The 21529-nt window shown below is 53.8% G+C and overlaps 1 protein-coding gene across 31 annotated transcripts in view; it reads right to left on the reverse strand.

Moving 5' to 3' along the window:
* The window catches only part of NFASC (neurofascin), a 117541-nt gene that overhangs the window by 44359 nt on the left and 51653 nt on the right, over positions 1 to 21529 (reverse strand). For 16 of the 31 annotated variants that reach the window (XR_014575545.1, XM_083812166.1, XM_083812159.1 and 13 more), the window contains 7 exons: positions 8650 to 8834; positions 6526 to 6543; positions 6083 to 6188; positions 5705 to 5901; positions 5241 to 5363; positions 4857 to 5027; positions 2329 to 2379 (listed from right to left, as the gene is read on the reverse strand). Coding sequence is in view for 30 of the 31 variants with exons in the window: in XM_083812166.1 (XP_083668292.1) it covers positions 2329 to 2379; positions 4857 to 5027; positions 5241 to 5363; positions 5705 to 5901; positions 6083 to 6188; positions 6526 to 6543; positions 8650 to 8743 (760 nt within the window). In the remaining variant the exon portion in view is untranslated. Of the gene's footprint in view, positions 1 to 2328; positions 2380 to 4856; positions 5028 to 5240; positions 5364 to 5704; positions 5902 to 6082; positions 6189 to 6525; positions 6544 to 8649; positions 8835 to 21529 lie in introns of those variants that run through there. The other 15 variants (XM_083812160.1, XM_083812167.1, XM_083812163.1 and 12 more) reach the window with 3 other exon arrangements.

Here is a 21529-nt window from a genome sequence, read left to right on the forward strand (position 1 = left end):
AAGACTTTCACTTCCATTATTTAAAAAGGTGATGAACTCCTGCTAATAAAATTCTCAATTAATCCTCGGAGATCCTTTTTTCTTTCTTTCAGAGCTGCAGACAGTTTGCCAGGGTAATTCCTCTTCGCAGGGGGGAAACGACTGCTCCCACTCTGAGCTGTGGGGTGAGGGGGCTCAGCCACGTCCCCACCATCAGCCTGGTCCCATGGGTGCTGTCCAGGACATCACCCAGCCCCTGCACTCACCCACCCATGTCCCTGAGGGGCATGACAGCTCCGGGGCAGGCTCCAGGGGAGGGGACGATGCCTCCCAGCTTGCCTGCATCCCGCTCTGCAAAGCCTTCAGCTACCCCAAAACCTCCCAAATTCCTAAATACCGGGGGGACAGAGGTTTCTGTCCCCCGCTGCCCTTCCCCCTAAGGTTCCTTGCCGTGCTGCGGTGGGTTTCAGCACCCAGAGGGATCGTTGCGGGCAGAAACATGGAGTTATCAACAAGAAAAAGGGCCGAGGATCACAATTTTTTCACTAGTTCATGAATTATTAAGACGTTTCTGGTTTGCAGCTCACTTTTGCACAGGTCATTGAGAGGGCTTGGGTTGGGGATTTGAATCCACCAGACCCATAAAACATTCCAGGGGACGTTAAATGCAAACAGCCCAGCCAGCGCCAGGAGCATGCAGTTTATTCCAGGTGGCTACAAAGAGAAATCAGTAGAAATCTATGAGCCTGTGCAGATAAGGTCTGTATTTCATACCTGGCCACCTGACTGCCACCTTCCCTTTTCCCTGAGCACAGACGTGCAGCGGGAGACTGAGGGACCCCGACCAGCACGAGCCCACGAGGGCTGCAGACGCGGAGTTGTGCGTTCCCTTCGAAGCACAAACACCGCCCGCGCTGCTCCCGTCGCTCGGGGAGGCGCAAGCTGTATTTATGGCTCTCGCCACCGTGCGCCTACCAGGGAGACGTCTCCTCCCACGGGCCTCTATTAAACGTGATTCAATTTGTGCACTTCCCATTGAAGCTGGTTTTGCCTGCAAGCCCCTTTCGCAGCTGTTTCTGCGAACTCTTTCAGCCCATGCCCAGCCCGTTCGCTGCCCCCACCTCGTCCAGGTGCTGCTGCAAGCTGCCCCTGGGTCCCCAGCATGCTCAGACCCCTCAGATAAGCCTCCCACTCAGACCCAAGCCCCATTTCCAGCCAGAAACGTTTTCCCTTTGTTGCCTCTCAGCCATCTCTGCCTCTCAGAGGAGTATTTGCGGGGGGAGAGAAATCCCCCGTGGCTGCGTCACTTGGCAACACGCGCAGGAGAACCTCGGATCTGGCTCAGGGTCAGATCCCCCTCGCCCCAACCTTTGGTAGGCAGCAAGATCCTGGTCCCTGTTCCCAAACCAAGCACGTGTTTCTAGCAGAGACAAAAGCCAGGAGGCAAATCGCTGCTCAGCACCACTTGAACTCATAGTTACGCTCCCACGGCACCGAAGCCCCCCCAGCCCGGCTCTCCGGCCTGGCACAGAGCAGGGGCATGAAGAAACCTGGGGCTCCGGGGGGGGAAACAGAAGGAAGGGGTCGAGACGGGGGCATAGCGGGATCCCCAGCAGTGCCTGGTGATGGCTGCGCTCCCAGCATCGTGCTCAGCCCCATCTCCCCATTCTGCTTCCCCGGGCAGTGAAACCAGCCTGGGCTGCTTGCCCACCTCGCCTGGGTTGTCCCATCACTTCCCATCTATTTTCAGGGACAGGATCATGCCCCAGGGAGCCACACAAAAGCAGTCTCCAAAGGGAACCTCCCTGCTCAACACATGTAACCACACCGCAAAGACACAAAGCACTGAGAAAGCCAACTACTGCTTTTTTTAACTCCCAGCCAGTGCCCGTGTTTGGCTACAAGTGCAATAGATGCTTGTTCTGAACACAGCGAAAAGAGCGATCGTGGGTCTTATCTTTAATTCAGGAGCCTTTCCTGAGGCCGAGCCGCTGGACTCACTCACCCCCAGACATTTCCACTTGTGCCAGATCCTATTAACCCAAATACCTCCCGAGCTGAGCTCTGCGTATCCAGTTAATTAGCTTAAACCTCGATCATTTCAAGATGCCAAAACTTGGAGGGGATTTGGTCACCGTTGGGTTGTTCGGCTCACTTCCTCGCGTTGGTTTTTGCAAAGTTTGGGTGACGGACGACAGAAGGGACCACACACATCCAGCGGGGGCGCGCACACGGGAGGCACGGGGATGCTGCTCGCAGCCAGCCCAACGCTCGGTTAGCACGGGGTGAGTCGGGTTAGGCACAGGGGGGTTAACACGTGAGGGGCTCCAGAAGCCGGTGTAGACTCACCACTGTACATGTCAGTGTGATTTCGTAAGGACGTTTCGTTATGGGGTTTCTCTGCAATAAACAAAAGAGCGTGAGCATACCGAGTGGCACGGAGCGTGCGGCGGTGCGCAGGGGCACGGGGCAAGGTGACACGGGGACCAGAGCCATGGCCCTGGGGACAGGGCAGGCAGCAGCAGAAGCAATAGAGAGGCACTCGGAGCACGGCTGCCTTAGGAGACAAACAGCAACATAACACAGCGACACGGGAGAGGAAAAGAAGATTGTTTTCCTCCTAAGAAACGGAGAGACAGTTAAATACATGAAAAACACCACCTAATCGTATCACAAACATTTCCTCAAAGTGTTTTTCTCTTGGTATAACAACATCTGTGTCTTCGAAAAAAAACAGTTCAATTTTGAGAAGAAAATGATTTTTCTCTCAGGGAGGTAAGTGTATTCCTGCTACTTTATTCCAGCACAGAGCAGACTGGACACAGCTAGGCAGCGGCGTAATGGTGCAGAAAGGCACGGAGAAGATGAACAAATAAAAAAAAAAATAACAATTAGGCTTTAAAAACATAATCTACTACAAAATCCCTTTTAATTACCAGACAATTACAGTAGATTGTGTTCCATGTGAAACCATCAGCCCTCAATAGCACGCTGCTCTCATTTACTGCCAGCCACTGCCAGCCCACCCGACCTGCAGGCTCCTGCATGGGAGAGCGAAGGAGCCCAGCAGCCACCCGAGCTCCAAGCCACCAGAAAAATGCTCCACAGGAAAATAGGCACAGACGTGTCACTCGCCCCAGTCCTTGTGTTTATCTCTCCTTGCATCAAGAAGATAGATAGCAAGCACATGCAATCGTTTTCCAGCAGCCTGTGACTTTTCTAAGACAGCTGATGCTCATGGCTTAAAGCAGAGACCACCGAACAGCTTGAGACAAACGCGTTGCCTCTGAACGCTGGGCATATAAAGATTTTTTATATCATAATAGAGAAAAACTTGGAGCCTCGGTTTTTTAGCTTACAAGGGTTTCTTGGGGGGGTCTGACGTAGCATCTGCATCTGATAATGCAACAGAAATTTCCAAAGGAAAGCTTACAGAGAGGGCCCAGTGCCACCCAGCCTGGGAGCAGATGCTGTGGAGGCATCAGGGTGTAGCTGCTTGTAGCTGCCTGCACAGAAATCCCCCAGCATTTCTCCCTTATATTTTTCTAGAGCTAAACCAATACGCCAGGGTAAAAGCCTTGGAGGCCCCAGTGAGCACGGATCTCTGTTTGCCAGAATTTCTGCAGCTCCTGCTAACTCAGGACTCAGTCCTTCAGCAGGAGGTAAACGTTGGCAATATTTGGCCAGCTCTGCAAACAGACAAATAATATTCAGAGTGAATTACATGCGCACACTCCTCGCCACCAGCAAAGTGCCTGCTTACAGCGTTTATATTGCTGATTCTCCACTTGTGCTTTGCACAGAGGGCAGGGTGTTACGACAGAAGTGCCAAACGCTCCCGGCCCTGTCTGCGTCTCACGTCGCGCTTCGCTCCCTGCTCTCGGGAGGCTTTAACAGCGTTACCTCCAGCCTCAGCTGCTGTGAGATCTGGTTAAGCTCTTAGAGCTGGGGCTCAGGAGTGATCCCCACACCAGAGCCAGCTCTCACACTGCTCACAGCCGAGGTTGTGCCGGTGCTGTGCACACGATGGAAGCACCATCGCAAGAGCTTCGTGCCCTGCAGCGCTCAGCTGGTGGCCCCCTGCCCGTGTTCCCACCAGGTGCCTGGTGGAAAATGCCCTGGCATCAGGAACCGGCCTCCTCCCGAGCAGCCTCCCTGCTGGAGGGGAGGCTACCAGGGCCCCCTGCCCATGGAGGGGTCAGGGGGAGCCTTGTGCCTGCTCCACCTGCCCCCCAGAGATACTCCTCAATGAGCATCGCTGGCCATCCTGAGCACATCCTGAGCATTTCTGGCCATCCTGAGCACATCCCGTGTGTACCCACTCAGGCCCAAAGGCTCCAGCCCTCCTGTTGCCACGTCCCAGGGCTGAGCGTCAGCTCCTGGACAGCCGCTAAGTCCTGAGCCTTGTGTGAGGCTCGTTGGTCAGGCAATGGACACACACTCGGTCCCCCCGTGCAGCACCAGCACAGCTGGGGGTTCCCCATAAATCTAAACCTGGAGCAAACAAAGGCTATGGTTTGTGCTTCAAACGTTTCAAACTAGGGAAAGATCACTTGGCATTGTACTTCTCCCTAAGGATGGGGGAATGCCCCATCTGCACTGCAGTGCTTTCCAGTTCATCACAGTTGCGTGGACCTGCACCGAGCATCTCCCCGGGGCACTGGGAGGAAACCAGCTCCCCCTCACCACAGCGCAGCAGCCCGGGTCCTGCCAGTCCTCATCCCAACTTCTACCATCCTGAACAAAAGGGAAGGATGCCACTCTTCTGCCTGGTAGGTCTCCGGGATGTCAAGGACTGAAGCAGGGTGCCTGAAAGGAGAACCCTTCCCGAGGGAGGCTGGGGAAGACCCACCCGCAGCGATCACCGTGACACTTACTGGTTTTCACCTTGAGGGTGTAGGGGTTTTTCTGCTGGATGGTGTGGGTGAAGTGGAAGCGGGCGTTGCAGCTGTAGTCGGTCTGGGCGTCCTGCAGCATGACGTTGGAGAAGTAGAGGTCGCCGTTCTGGCCCTGGGAGACGCGCTTGTCCTGGTGGATGGGCTCCATGGCTGCACGGGGGGAGTTCGAACAAGTCAGAGCCTCCTGCGGGTGGGTGACCCCGTGAAGGCAAAAAGCAAACCCCTGACCCAAGCCACGTGTGGGTGCCACCAAGTTCTGAGCTAGCAATAATGACTCTAAATATAATTAGGGTAAATGAACCCTGCAGGTGGGTGATAGAGGGGAGCGGAGGGCCGGGCTGGGCAGGGGCTTCCCCGACTCACAGCTGCTCATCCAGAAGATGACGGGAGAGGGCAGGCCGGGCGGCGGGTTGCACTGCAGGCTCAGCGGAGCACCTTCATCGACCTCGATCACATCCACCTTCTCCTTGGGCCACAGGGGAGACTCTGCCATGGGAAGCACAGACACCACGTGAGGAGGGCAGGGCAGCCGCCTTGCAGATCCCTTCCCTCCTCCATCCCGCCGGGCCTGGCCTGGTTTCAATTGAACAACCTCGATGCAAACTTCATTTCTGTGCCTGCAAGCTTCCCTTAAACCTATACCAAGCATTTGCTGTTGGCTACAGCCCTAATCCCTTGGGTTTTATCTCTGCCCTGTGGCTGGATGCATCCCGATGCAGGTAATGGATGCAGCAGGCTGAGATGTTTGAGCACCAGGTGTTGTCCGCATTATCCCCTACAAAGCAGCCCTTGCTTTCCTCTGACCAGCCCCATGCCCCCCTACTCACTGGACACCTGGAGGTGGATTTTGCTGGAGAGCGCGGTGCCGAAGTCATTGCGGGCGAAGCACTGGTACTCGCCCTCGTAGTCCTCCGGCCGCCCCCCGCTGTGGAAGTCGATGACCAACGTCCCCGACCGCCGCCGCATGGACACTTTGGGGTCCTTGGCCACGTTGAAGAACTTCCCGTTCCGCGTCCAGGAAAAGCTGGGAGGAGAGGGGAGAGGTTGGTACATGGCTGCTGAGAGCTTTACCTGTGCCAACCGGTGCCAGTGGCACAGCTCTGCTGGCTTTGGGGACAACGTGGCCAACGTGGACCTGCCGGGAGCCTCAGCTGCTCCAGGGCCAGTGCTAACAAACTTCAGGGCCCCAGCACAGAGGCACTTACGTGGGAACGGGGTTCCCTTTGGCTTCACATTCAATGAAGATGTTGTCCCGCGGGTCCACGATGTAGTCCTTCACGGACTGCTTGGTGATCGTGGGGGGCTGAGGCACTGCAAAGCAAATGACAGCGGTGAGGAAGGTCGTGCAGGGAGGGAGAAGCCTCTTCCTGCTGTCCTGCAGCAGATCTGGGCGTCTTCCCCAGGCCAGATATGAAATTTGTGGTTCAGAGCCCTCCAACACCTGAAGAAGCCACCAGGAGCACGTGTGGGGTGCGTGCTACTTGTCCCCTCTGCCCTCCGCACTGTCACCAGCCCCGCACAGGAGCAGGCAATGCCCCAGGCACACCTCGCACCAAGCCACAGCCGTCACCAGCCCCGACCCCTCGTGCCATTCCAGACATGCAGAGGAGACTAAAATGCACAGACAGAAGGCGAGGGCAGCACTTACATTCACTCTGAATATTTGCTGTTATTTCCAAAGTGCAAGCGTAATGAAAAAGAAGAAAAAAGGTTAATTGAAGAAGAAACCTGTATAGACATATTATGCACACACATAAACATAATACTGTTATTGGAGGCTCTGCAAATATTATGCGCAATTCACTTTACAGTTCCAGCATGTTCTGATCTACCTACTTAGTGTTATATGGGAGAAGCTGCTGCCGAGCATCCTGTTAGCTGCTAACTGCCTGGGTAGCCTCTGTTTTTTTCGCAGGGTTGAGCAGAGGGCACAAGGCACTGGGTGGGCTCACCTGGGGAATTGGTGTCCCCATGGTCCAGCGGGTCAGCTGCAGGAGTTGGATATGTCACCCCCTACCCTATGGCCAGGCTGACCCCGATTTCCCCGTTTCACCCCCCCCAAATCAGAAGCTGATAAACCCTGAGCTGGCTTTTTAGGTGATGGTCGAACTTGGAGAAGGTGCCTGTAAAATCCAGTAAAATAGGCACGTATATATATCTGGGACAGCAGCAGGCAAGGTTTTATCCTAAGAATAAACCTTGTTAGGGGTGGGGCAGGGGAAAAGCACCTAGGGAAGCTTAAAAAGACAGCCATCTCCATGGAGCTCTACAGAGTCTCTGCAGTTTTTGGGCTGTGTATTTAGCAATATCTGCCGTGCAAGGGATGGCAGGAGGAGGCTCATTAAGTGCTGGAGGTGCTGGGCAGCAGGGAGGAGGAGGGCAGGGAAATGGTGAGCTGGAGAGCAAGGCTGCCTTGAGCAGTTCTCCACCAGCTGTCAGCATTTTTCTTACTTTTCTAAGGTCACATTACAAGCAAATATCAAAATTATTCCATTTCTGATAGGAAGCACAAGAAACATCAGAATAGTGCTGTTTGCAAATGCCTTCAGTTTTGGCCAATGGCACTGGCCCCTACTTCCACACCGGCTGCCTTCACTTCTGAAATGTTAGAGATGTGAACAAAGCCAGGCCTGGAAGGCACCGCCGGGCTGTGTGCACCACATAAATTCCCATTGCTGGGAACAAGAGTGCCGTGTTTCTGTCCCAGTGACCCCAGGACCAGATTTGTTCTTCCACAACCATCTGGAACGGAGCAGAGCAGGAACTTGGACTCAAGTCGTGCACAGACAAGTGATTGCACTGCGACTCCCACCTCACGCTTTTAAGTTCCACAAGTATCAATTCCCCTCGGCAAACCTGAGCTTTCCTATTCCTTCTCTTCACTTATTTCCAAATTTCAGCCAAAAGCCACTGCCTGAAGATTTTTCTTCGCCTTTTGCTGCCCAGCGGAGGTACCCCGGGTACGGCCGGCACCCTCAGGGCTCTGCAGGCAGCAACCCACACGGGAGAAATTTCTGCCATCAAGAACAACCCCGGCACTTCAGCAGAAAGCTGTGCTTTTTCTACTAATGCACTGCTCGCTGGAGGATTTCTGTACATTGCGCTGTCAGAATAGATTCCCCGCAGCTACAGCCTGATTATTATTAACTGCCTCTACAGGAGGAAGCTGGGACACAAAGAAATTATGAAACTGGTTTCCAGAAGAGTAGCTGGACCGGAGCCTCTGAGCCATGACTTAGCAGCACACTCTCAGTACAGACGCTTGTCCCAGGCGCATCCAAACAAGTCATCCATTTCCCATGTGCTGGCCTGAAGATGCTCATTCAGCAGAAACAGCATCCCTTGACCCCCTTGCTCCTCGCTCCATATCCCCCAACTCTTGTGCTTCTGAATAAAACATAACTCCTCTTGCATAATTAACCAAAAAGTCCCAACAGAGAGAGAGAAAAATCCTGGGATGCTCCATTTAAGCCAAGGGGCTAAAGGCTTGCCAGGGCCTGGTTTGCTCCCCAGCGTGGCCCTGCTGCTCCGTCCCATTTCGGTGGGTGGCTGCAGGTCCTTTGCTCAGCTGTTGAGACAGACTGACTGCAGCTGACAGTGACCAAGGTGACTTTCTGCAGGGCACGTGGTTTAAAAGGAAAAACACCCCAAAACAAACAAAAGAAAAAAACCCTTATGCTGGAGCAGAAAAGCTGCCTGCTCCGTGCACTTCTCGGCTCTGCCTCGTCTCCCATTCAAGCAGAAGTTATTAGAGGGGTAAAATGTAACTTACAATCCAGAGGGACTTCGATGGCGCTGACGAGGTGGTGGAGGTACAGGGCGAAGGCTATCCCTGCGCAGGTGAGGTGGTGTCTGTGCAAGACCATCTTGGACGTCGGGACAAGGCCACGACCTCAGCTGCGTCCCCCGAGGTGAGCTGGCCGCTGGCACGCGCAGGAGGGCTGCTCAGGTCCTCAGCTGCAAAACACACAGAGCAGAGGTCACCGCGCTTTTACGGCCCCATTTCCTGCCTTCCTCCCTTTGGCAGCTGCGGGGAGAGAGTGCTTGTGATCCAAACGCATTTGTGCAGAGGGACGGGGCTGCTAATGGTGCCAGGAATACTTCCCAGGCTCTGGTGACTCAGGTACCAGCCCGTGGTCCCTGTCCTCCCAAGCCCTGCTTTGTTCCATGGACGAAGTCAGACTTATGGGGCTCACCCTTTTTAGCCTTTTAGCTCTCCCCAGGGACTGAAGGGAAGTTCCCCAGAGCAAGGGAAAAAACCACTGACCAGTTCCCACAGAAGAAAAGAAAAAGGATGATTTGCGGATTAAAAAATTCATTGTATTGTATTTTGTAACTGTATTTTACGCACAAGAAACACCCAGCAAAGAGCAAAACCCAGCTTTTATTCTGGGTTAAAATGACGAGTTGGATTTTGCTGAAGAAAGCAATGCCACACGGATCCAGCACCAACGAGGGCCTGAAACGTGCTCCTGCACGGCTGACGGCGAACAACCACAGTCCTGCTGTTCCCCTTCCCGATACAACGCCGCGCACTGCAACGCTACGGGGATATTTTTGGGCCAAGGAGAGCAGAGCCCAGATGCAGCCTCTCTTTGTGAGCGAGCCTGCTGCTTTTGCTCAGTTTTCCAGCTGGGCTGGCGGCGGCATTAAGGGGCAGGAGGCTGCCCGGGGTCGGGTACCGAGATGAAGCCTTCACCCTCACGTGTAACATCCCACAGCTGGCCCAGTGCCTGCAGGTTTGGGGCACGGCAGGACCTCCCCTGACTGAAATAAACCCGTTTTGAGCCACACTCCGTCCACTCCTCTCCCTGGGTTCTCATTCTAGCCCCTGTGCTCCAAGGACTCCCCGAAGCAGCCATCCCAACTCCTGGGGATGGGCAGCACATCACTTGGGGTCTTCATGCCCATTCATTTTTATTTTGCTGTTGATAAACCCATAGAGTCACTGCAGATTAAAAGACAGCGGAAAGGAGGATAAATCACCCTATCCGTACAATAAAAATCCCCTTAGAAAGGCTACCGTAGCACAGAGGTTGCGTCGCGGCTGAGTTACAGCCCTGTCCGTAATAGAGCTATAAATGCTGGGCAGCAGACGTGCAGACAGCTCTCTCGGCTAAGGACAGAAATAGTGCCAGGGCAGCAAGCAGTGGAAAATCCCCAGCCTGGCTCCTCGCTGCTCCTCCCCGTCTCCGCGCGCAGCCTTGCGCCGTGTCACCAGGCAGGGGAGCGGTGCGCAGAGGCCATTTGGCAAGCACGAGGAGCCCGTCTTCATGCAATATAAATAACCCGACACAGCTCGGGATGCTGCTGCCCCTTCAGCTGTTCCCGAGCCCGGACCGGAGCAGGAGCAGAGGGGAGGGGGGCCCAGCACGACAGACAAAACCCGGTGAGCACCGGGCTCTGGGTACCGCGGGGAAAGCTGCTGGGGGAGCCGGCGAGGAGCAGATGTCACGGCAAATAAAGGGCCCCGACACATGGCTCTCGCAGCTCTCCTGAACCCCAGACAGCATCAAACCCAGTGCGAGACAACTTTTAAGGCCACTTTCCCTGTTACCCTTACGGGGGACTGGCAGTGCTGTGTTGTTTCTCCATTCACCCTGGGTTTCGCTCTTCCTAAGGGAGATGCTGTTCCTGCGTCGCGCCCTGTAACCACAGCGAGCGTCTGAAAGCCATCACATTTATTGGATTGGAAGGGATGGGGGAGAACTGTGAGCATCCTTCCTACCCCTCTGCAGGCCACACACACAGGCCAGGATTTTCAAAGCATTAAGAGAGCAAGCTGCTCAGCTTCCAAGGTTTCCCATGCGGCGTTCCTGACCCTGCAGAGACGCCTGCGTTTCAAGGATGGGTCTGAGGCAGAGCCTCCTCGCTGCCCTGCTCAGATGGGCCCGGGCCATCTGTGTCCCTGCTCCTGGGCTGAAGCCCAAACGAAGTCGCCAGCCCGCTGCGTCCCAGTTACACCAGATTACAGACCACAGGTTGCGAAGGGGCCGGGAGGGGGAGTGTTGCTTTGATCTTTTTTGCTCATTCAAAGGATTTTCCAATCCAGCTGTTGCAATAAAAGTAGTTGAAGGACAAAATAATTATAGGACTGGGCCAGTAATTAAAGTCATGTCCAGGACTTTCGCAGTCCTCAGGGACCAGGTCATGCTGAACAAAGCTTTTCAAATTACTTCTTTAGCTTTCTGTCTAAGGGAAGACATCATTTTGATCTGTAGTCTTCATTATTTAGAGCGGTTCATTTCTCCAGTTACAGCTTAAACTGAGTAATGGATAAGCTGGTTTTATGCCTTTCCGTTACTAAGCGAAAGTTTGACTTATAAACTAACCCAGCCAATACTGCAAACAGAGATTTAGCAAGACTGAGATTCCTCGTGTCCCTACTCTGCTCGCATAATGGTGCTTCTTCACAAGATCACAAAATGCTTTAAAACCTGCTTCATTCACAGATACAGCACGGGAGGGAAGGTGCACGGCAGCAGGCATTTCAGTACCTGCTTTGACACTGTGCATTGGCCAACATGAAGGAAATGTCTGTGAGATGAAGGACAAGGTTCCTGGCACAGAGGCTTAGGAGATATCTCCATACGTGTGTGGGGGGGTGATTTTGCATTAAATGGCAATGCAGAAAGGACTGAGGTCCAACCCCGATCCTATAGAGGACACAAAGCAGGGATCTGTGCACCCAGCTGGTACAAAACCACACATCCTACCCATCATCACTGCACTAGGACTGGAAATACAAGCTCTGTGCGTATCAGAAGAGAAATTCGCAGTGCTGCAGTTTGAGTGGATGGGAACAGCAGGGACCCAGCTGCTCAGGACCGAAGGACGTGGGCAGGACAACGTGGGAAGGGCCCGGACACCTCCAGGGAGGACAGCCTGTACGGCACAAGCGACCGTGTGTCCACGCTGAGCAGCACCGCCGGGGTGCCGCTACCCGAAGGAACACGAACAAATAATAAAACCCACAAGGAGGCACGCACAAAGCGCATCCCCGCCTTTGGAGCAGCGAGAGCTGGGCTCCCCTTTGTTCCGGGGCAGCTGTGGGTGCGACTCGCCACGCAGCACGAAATTTGCTGCCGTGCTTGCACGTGTAGGTGGGCTGCCGGGGCCGGGCGTTGCTGCTGAACACAGCCCCCATTGTCGGGGCTGCTCCGCAACGGGATGGGACGTGATGGGACCGCCCCAGCACAGCGGGACGGGGCATGAACCAGTGTGCTTCTGGGGGTACTGGTGGTACTGGGAGCATCTGGTGCTGGGAGACATCAACATGGGAGCCCAGGCTGGAAGTTCGTGGAGTGTGGGGTTCTGGCTCCCGTGCAAAGGGGGAAGGAGGATGAAATCTCTTCTTCCAGACATGGTGTTCAGTACTAGCTGCTCCTGGCCCTGTTGCACAGTGTAGGAAAGAATTGATTCCTGCCAGAGGAGCTCTGCAAGCTCCTCAGCCTTGTGCCTACTGCTGTCTCTGGGGGTGGCCGCAGCCCCAGAACTGGGTGGGTTGGGGCTGGGGCTGCTCCAAAAGCCTTTGAGCTGGCTGGACCCAAAACCCGTCCGAAATCTGGACCTGTGGTGTTCAGCCTGAAATTTCACACAGACCATTGTAAGACTGTCATTCCATCAGACAGGAATTTAGCTTCTTAAACGCAGCTCTCATCCAGCACTGAGGCTGTAGCCGAGCACCAACAAAAGCCAGGTCCCTGCTCCACTTTCCTCTAGCGCCAGGCAGCAGAGAGACAAACTTGGATGCCTTTTCCCCCAAATATTCCACCAGAGTTCAGAAGCATTCTGGCCTGGTGCTTTCCATTTCCCTGATGACTTGCTGCAACGCCGGTTCTCACAAGCTGTTAGACTGGGTTGAGAAATACATCCCCAGTATTGCTCCAGACCTCTTCCCAGACAAACCAGACGCCTGTGTAAGTACATCAGCTTTCACTGCACAAAAGCATAACTGACCCCAGGACAGGACCTTTAAACTGGAGCCTGCTCCTCTTGGCAAAACCCAACCCAACGTCCCCACCAGCAGGGACAAGCCCCTGGGACACCCTGAGCAGAGAGGTGCTGATGGCCACAGCACCCCCCAGGAGGACGCGCCGTGCTCATCCCAGCGGCCGTGCTGGTGAATTGGATGGTGCTGAAACACTGCCTGGCCCACATTACAGGTCATTGCCCTGATGTGTTCGGCTGCAGGTTTCACACTCTCGAGTTTCTCCTGATGCAAAGACAATGCTCACGTATCCATAATTAAAATACAAAACATATCCAAGCACGTCATTGCCCTGCGCGTATTCGGCTGTGAGCTTCATGCTCTCAAGTGTCTCCTGATGCAAAGACAACGCTCACATACCCATAATTAAAATACAAAACATTTCCAAGCACTTTGTTTGTAAGCCACTCAAAATCCGCAGTGAAAGGGGGAAAAAAATCAGCTGTTAAAACACTTTTAGGTCCTTCTCCATCTTTTAAGAGCTCTGCTCCAGCAGCAGAACTATGGATGATCCCCCAGGGAACAATTTCCCCCTGGACACCAGCACATGCTGCCTCTCCCTTTGACTTGAGGGCTCCGATCCCACTCTGGCCAAAACCTGGCTCTTCGAAGAATTCCCAGGACCACGTCCCTGCTGGCTGCAGTGCACCCAACGCCCAGCACCACTCGGGGAGCCCCAGCTCTGCTTCGGCACTGGCCTTTGCCCTCGTCTGGAGGGCAGAGCTCATGGACTTCCCCTGGGTACAAATAACCCCGGGAAAGGGCTGGAGTAATGAAATGAGGCCTCTCGGAGTGGCAATTGAAACAAATTCCTCCTCCTTGGCCCCAATCCTGCAACTCGACCCCAAACCTGGCCTCTCACAGGCAGACCGAGCAGACACGGGCATGGCTGGCAGTGGCAGGGGGAGTCTCTGGTTGGAGTCAGATACAATTAAATAATTCCTCAATGAAGGATTGTTTGTAATCAGCTCATTAGGTCCAGCAGGACACTCTCAGTAGCAATTAGGCATTTATCCTTATTTACGGTTGTAAGAGGAGCAGTAAAACGCGAGCAGCTAGTGGTCCCAAGAAGATTCCTACAGCACCATTTAATGCATTGCAGTCGCTTAATTAAAACTGATTGAATAGCACAGAGCAATGGTTCCACAAAGAGAAAACCCTTTTAGTTTCAGATAATGAAAAACATTGATTTAGAAGGAATACACACATTTGATTCCCTAACTGTGAAGCGTCTTCTCCCTGTCCAAAAATCCCCGTAACCACCTGCCCCATGCTTCAGACCCATGCGCTCTCTGCTCACAGGCAAGGTGGGAAGTCAGGTTTGTCACGGGAGAGGAGTACTGGTCTAAGATTATTGACACTCTGTGCCCACCGCAGCCCCAAAGGAGTCCCCATGCAGATCTTTGCTCCCATTCCCTGGAAAAAAAAAAAAAAAAAGGAAATTTTTCAGCACAAGACCTGGGGCTACAGGGTTTTGGTGCACGAGGCAGGCGCCTCCTGCAGCATCGCCGCCAATCCTCCCTGAATGCTCCAGCCCGAGTGGTTTGGGATAACCGTCCGCATCCTTCTCCTATGACTTTCCTGCCACATCTTTAAGGAACACGTCCACAGGCCATTTCTTTCAACTACTGGCTTCTTGTCTCACTGCTCCGTGGGATTTTTGCCACGTGCTGCATTTTCCTTCCACTCCCTGTAACTCTCCTGCACCACACGTGGGTGACTTCTCCGTCTCATGCCCCGCAGGCAGTATGCATTTTCAAGGAATCGAGCAAACAAACAGGCATTGACAGAAAGCGTAGTGATAGCACCAGAAACGACGACGGCTTCCGAAAGTCACCCACCAGCAAATGCCAGCAGGAGACGCGGCAGCATCCCTCCGGCTCCGCATAGGGCAGGACGTGGGAAGTGGGAACAAATCCGTCAATCCCCTGAACTTTAAAGCCGATGCTGGCGGTAAGGGGATTTGTACTCGGCTCGGCTCAGTTCCTACCAGGCAGCCAGCGCTCACCCCACCTTCCTCCTGCAGCCCTCCGGAGTCAGGACCAGCCGCACCCAGGCTCCCATTTCAGAAATACTTAGAAATATTTTAAAATCACAGGAGAAAAGGAATAATTGCACTTGCTGCTATTCAGAGCTGGGGCTGTGTCTTGCAGCTTTTGGGTGAGGACCACGGTTATGCTTTCAGGAGGTAATTCACTCCCTGGTAGAGCCGTGTAATGCTGCTGAAAGCGCAGATAACGCCAGGGAGAGGATCTATCACAGTTGTATCTCAGCACTACATAATGTGAACTAATTTATCATCCTGTCCTTCTGGTACCGTAAGGAAATACTGCAGTCCTATTACACAGAGGCACTCTCGTCCAGAGAGGTTAAGTGTTACCCCAAGGTCACACAAGAGCTATGGCATGAGTGGGAAATGAGCCAAGATCACCAGAGTACTAAGTTTAATCAGAAAATAGTGTTCTACCTTTGCAGAACGGTCACTGAGAGTTTGGAAAAAGAAAAGTGGAAGCCTGAAACTCTCTGAGGAGGACAACGTGGCCTTCAGCAGCCTGCCCAGCACTCACAAGCACTGTGCAGGGCAGCAGCTGATCCTTTCGCTAGCAAAAGGAGAAAACCAAGTCCTGGAAGTTATCCTGGGCAGGAAGCAGAGGGGCTCCAGAGCTCATTTCTGCATGGGCTGCATCTCGGGCTGCCAGCCTGCGGGGTGCGATGCGACACTTCAGGCAGGTGGGGCAGGGCACAGCTAAGATGAAATAGCAATTATTGTTACTTTGGGGGGTGGAAGGGAGGTGTATTTATGAGTCATCCTATTACAATTTACTAGGAAATATGCATGGTTTGCTTAACTTTGATATTGCTTTGTTTAAGGAGAGGGACAAGGAAGTGAGTTAGCATGAAAAACGTGAACGGAAAAGGAAAAAGTATTCAGGCAGGCAAGTTTCACCAGGAGCAGCTTTAGGGCACATGACACCTATGACACTCATGCAGGCAGCCCATTTCCATGCTGCACAGAGCCTGCTGTCCCTGCTGTCCAGAGGCTGGTCCAGGAGCTCCTCGGTCACTGCTGCTGACCCAAAGCAGGACCCACGGCCACTAAGCCCCAGCCTGGCTGTGGGGTGGTGCCTGGGGGAGTGAACCTGGGGCACCTCGTCCAAACGGAGCAGCACCCTGTGCAAACCCAGCCCCAGCGATGGCCCTGCCAAATCCCCCAGCAGCCTAAGGAGAGGCCTGAGAGCAGCAGGCACCAATCCCCCCTGCACAGCAAAGCTCCTTTCCACGGCCGTCCATCCCACGCTGCTCGGTGTGGCGGAGCATCGGGGGGCACGCGGTTAATGCTTGCCCTGCTGTGTCCCTCGGCCACCCATCCGAGGGACTGCAGCATCTGTCCCCTAGTGATTAGCCAACTGCTAATCACGCAGAGCAAGAGCTATAAATAACAAGTGCTTGGGAAAAGCTGCCTTTCCCCTGCTGGCTCTCCCATGATGCTGCCTGGCTTCCCTCTGCAGGGTCTGGCCCCAAGGAGGAGCACAGGGACCTGGGGCTTTGCTCCAGACACCCAAAGGTGCATTTAGTCACATCGAGATCCTGGGTGGAGAAGGGTGCTGCAGGCTCCCACGAGCTCGGAGAGCTGCCCTGCCCATGTCAAAGGGTATCCCAGAGCCCACAGCGTCCCCCAAGGCATAAATAAATGATGACTCGTGTCCCCAAAGCCACATTGGGATGTGCCACAGGAGCTGCCCGTGTGCCCCAGCACATGGTGTAAGTGACGTGATGTAACTTGTCACAAACACGCACGCCCCGACACCCCAAGAAGGGTTTTCTCTTTACACAGAGGAAAAAGGTTAATGAAGCAAAATGGCCTGATTGGCATCATGCGGATGCCTTAGGGGTTAAAAGGCTCCTGCACCAGGAAACCCCTTTGGTAGCTAAATGAATTGGAGAATCGGTGTTTACATCTCACGTTACCGAAGCCCTGGCCACTTGTCATCACTGAAGAGCCTGGGAAGAAGCCATCGGCCCTTCCACCATCCTCCAGTCCCAACCCAGGGACCTCAGTGCCTGGCTGAGTCCTACGTAGCACAAGCAGAAGGGAAGCAAATCTGGATTTCGGAGGTGAAAGGCAGACGTACCCACCCTAGGGGTCTCTAAGCTTTCCGGCCCTACACCACAGCAGAATTCGCATTCAGCCCTGAGGCCCTGCAAGCAGTGGGGCCAGGCTGGGAATGGGGCTTTTGGACCCGTTCGTGATGGTGGCTGCAGGATGCGCTCCGAGGGGGCGTTTGTCAAGCGCTGCACGTTTCCTGCTGGAAATTACAGTACTCAACGGTGAGGAAGGACTCGAGTACCAAAGCTTTAATTTTAGTCAAGGCATTTCTTGAGTAAGCACTTTATTTATCTCTGTCCTTAAAAAAGCTTGTGAGTCTATGACTTATTATTAAATTTTCTTAGTGGCTGTTCTTCTGCTACTAAAGATCTGAATTTCCTGGGCAACTCCAGCACTATTCCTCCTTTAGAGACTCCCCCACCCTTCTGGCTTGTCCTATTCCAAACAGAAAATTCCTGTGCTCTCCTTTCCCTGCTTTCTGACCCCAAGACGATCCCTTTTGCTGTCCCCAGAGCATCACCAGGGCAATCGCTTGGGCATGATTAAGGAACCAGGGCAGTCACAGTTCAGGAAACATGGGATGATTTTGTTCCAAGCCTGCAGGACTCAGAGCCCATGCTTCTCGGGGTTCGGGGGGGTCAGCCTGGAAATCACCAGACCCGCAAGCAGACCTCCCACCCGCCCCGACCCACCTCCACGCCATCCCCTGCCTCCATCTCCGAGCCCCGTAACCGGATCGCAAGCAGGTGTCACCGACAAGACGGGAACACACCTGCCGGCGATTAATCCTGTAAGTGAGCTGTATTTACAGACACCGGCTCTTTCCCCAGGCCCGGCTGAGGGCCCTGGAGCCGTGGCATCACCTTACAGCCAGCTGTGGTGTGCAGGCACCGCGTCCCCCATCCATCCCCCAGGAGGGCTGGAGACCCGGCTGTGGCCACGAGCCATCGGTGCTGGGTCTCAGCCCAGATCCCACCACCTACCTCCCCAAAAGAGCCCGTGTAGGTAACGGAGCTGCTCTGCCCTTCCCAGACACAGCCGTGGAGCACGTCTGGTTTCCGTGTCATGCAAAATGCCTTTGACATTTCATTTCAAACCCCAGGCATTTAAACGGCGGTGACGGAGCAAAGCAGCAGCAAATCTGGCATTTCATCCCTGAGCTCTGACACACAGACTTCAGACAGCACAACGACACGGAGCAGTTCAGGGAAATGGGAGGGGACCCAGAAAGATACAGCAGTTCTTCAAAACCTTACATAAAAATGTAAATACGGTTATCTGGAAGCTTGCTTGAAGGACCGAGCCTGCCTCTCTCGGTGGCACTGGCGTTTCCTTTCGAAATGCTGGGTAACCCATTTTCCTTGCCCTGTGCACACCGAGATCCTAATTACAGGTGGGGAGTCAGAGGAAGGGAGTCATCAGCTCTCATCTGCGCTCCCTTAACCAGTCACTCTGCATTGTAGTCGAGCTCACAGTTGTGAAATCCAACAAAAAAAATACCTTTTATTGGACTATTCTCTTGGCATAAAGTGTGTCTTGTAGAGATTTTCCAAGAATTACAAGCCAAATATCACAAGCCCCCAGTGTCAGCCAACTATCCGAGGAACACCACCTCACCGCCCCATCTGGGCGCTTCTAATAAACCCTTTTGGCCCACTTCGAATCCCACATGGGACATCTTTGCCAGAGATGCTCGTTTCTTACAAGTTCCTTGACTCCTCTTCCCTCCCGCTCCCCCACGACAATATTTTTAACCATTTTTTCCCCAGCCGCAGCAGCTGGCGGTGCAAAGCCGGTGGTCGACGTGTCTCCCACCCTCCCGTACCATTGCCTTGGCCTCATCCCCACCGCCTGCCCGCGCACCTGCAACCCCGACAGCCCTGAGCGACAGACAGCGCCGTGCAGCACCGATGCTGTGAAATCGGGCTTTATTTATTACCCCGAGCAGCAGCCTGTGCTCAGAGCTAGCAGGGAAACACCATCCCCTGGTATTCCGCAGCAGCGCCGCGGGGAACTTGCCTTTGCACGTTCCCTAGCACATTTTTACATTACTCCGTCTGAAATTCTCACCCTTCGCAAGGCGGTCATTAATATTGCCAGCACAGCCGCTCCATCTGCCTTTGGAGCCCCCTCCAACATGGCAATAAGTTAATTGGTAGAAGCATTTGGCTTCCACATAATGAAGTTGGCACAAAAACAGCTTTTAACCTTCAGGACTGAGTACAGGATGCAGATTATTTGTTCCCTGTGCTGGAAAAAAAAAAAATAAAAGGGTTGGTTATGCACACTGAGGGACAGGGCCGGCGCTTGCTGGTTATTTTAAGAGGCCAAATGAGTGCAGAGGCAGCGGGGCACAGCCAGCACCGTGCTCAGCACCCTTCCTGGGAGCCTCTGCCCAGGCTGCGCAGGGCGCGCTGCCCTCCCACGCCACCCTGCTGTCACCAGTGGCCGGGTGACACCCGCACCCAGACAGTGCCACTGCTGGCACCTGGGAATGAGAAGCAAAAGCAACTGGTTTGTGCCCTGGGAAGGTGTGGATGGGCACCCAGACAGCGTAGGTGCCAGCAATAAGTGATGGATAAGTAACAGAAGAGAAAAAAACATCAACACAGCTGCAACGCTGACCATTGCTTTGCGATCTGTGCAAGCTCACTCCCGAGACTGCAAGCAGCACTTAGCCGGGAGGTCGGCTTCAACCAGGGGACGCACGAGCCAAGGAGCCTTATCTTCCTCCTCTGGGCTGCAAAACATTTCCGACATCCCACAGGCTGGGAGATAGGAAACACATGTCCTACAGACCCTGGCAAACGCGAACCTCTCCCTGACAAGAAGCGTAAGCGGGGGGAAAAGTTCTCTGGATAAACAGTGGGATTTAAAGACAAACGGAAAACAAAGGAAAGGACGGCTTGAATATTCAGTTCTTCCACTGTCTCATCTCAAATTCATCCTGCCAAGCTCTGCACCGTGGAGATGAACTGCTGCAAGTGTTAAGTGTGAAATATCGCCCTAAAAGCCATTAAAACACCGCAGCTGACAAGAAACAAGGACTAATTAGGAGGGATTGGGAACCAAGGGCTAAATCAGCAGTTTTCTTGAGTTCTGCAAGCCAAAGCATGAACTGAAGCGTGGCTCTGGTTTTCTAGTAACTCCCCATTCCTCCTTCCCCCCTGGCAGCACCCAGGGACGGAGAAGCCATCGGGGAGCACCTGAGACCAGCAGCACGGGGCAGCTCGGGGCAGCCTGGAGCCGCGGCTGCGTCCCGGCGCCGCCGTCCCCGTGCGTGGCCCTGGTCGGGCTCCAGCTGGCGGCTGCCGCACGCCCCGGCCCCGACACGGCTCGGGGGGAGCCCGTGCTCGGCCAGGGCTTTTCTAAAGCCATTCCCAGGCTCCTTCCTTGACTTCTCTTGGACAGAAGTTCATCTAGAAATGCAGAGCACGTCCTGTGCTGGCTGAAGCAATACGGAAAATAGTAGACGTTTTTCACGTGGCTTTGGAAGGAGTCGTGCTCTTTTCTTCCAGCACAAACCCTGCTGAAGTTTTCCAGGTGAGGTTATCCTCACGCTGAAGGAGCCACGAATCCAAAGGAAAGCTGCACACTAAACTTTTGATTTTAAAAGTAGAAAAAAAAAAAAGAGCTTCTTGACCAAAAATGCGCACAGAGAACCACGTGGACCTGGATCACCATAAAAGAGGGAAAACCACAAATCACTGATTCCAAGTTTCCCATTTTTCTGTCTTGTGCAGCCCACAGCTTTCCCTGGTCTGCAGCTCCTGCTTGCCCTGCCAAGCCAGCAGCAGAGTGTGTGCACCCATCCGGCCGCCCATGGGACCCCAAGGCTGAAGCTGGCTTCTCCGTGCCGCCACGCTCAGCTCCCCTGGGAATTAAGGGCACTGAAGAGCCCAGCCCATTCAGGTATTTCCCCGCTCTAAGACTTTGTTACAGACCTTGATAAGGCAAGCATATGCTTAAAAGATAGCCACATTAAAAAATCATCTCTCCCCAGAGACATTTTCACAGCTCATTTATTAAACCCCCTCAAAGAATGGAGGGGGAAAGCCAGCTTCGATTGTTTTCAAGCTCTAACAAGGGATACGAGAGTTCATTTTTGCCTTCTGGTCTTGCTGCTAGTTTCACTCCTAACAAGCCGAACTTCAAGGCAACGCAGTTATCGCATGAGCAGCTTGATTTTAAAGCCAGCACGAACAAAGGGAGAGCTAGCCACAAGTCGGATCACTCCTGGGCTGATCCTGTATTCCCTGGCTGCATCTTCGTATCCAATTCAACCAGACTGCTGGCTCCAGAGCTACGCTTTAATTTAAGGATGGGATTTTCATGGTCATTTGCAGACAAGCCCGTGCTTGGTACTACAAAGTGGTGAAGCAACACCATCCCCACCAGACAGCGCCAAGGGGCTTCTGTTAACGAGCTTCAGCTCGGTCCCATGCGGGACCAGATGGGATTTTTGCCTGGATCCATGAGGGCAGCAACGGGGTTTTCCAGGTGCTCTCGTCCCACTTGGAGCATTGCTCACCTGGCTGCAGGAGGAGGTGGCCA

This window comes from Anser anser (assembly GCF_964211835.1).
Source record: "Anser anser genome assembly, chromosome: 27".
NCBI lineage: Eukaryota > Metazoa > Chordata > Aves > Anseriformes > Anatidae > Anser > Anser anser.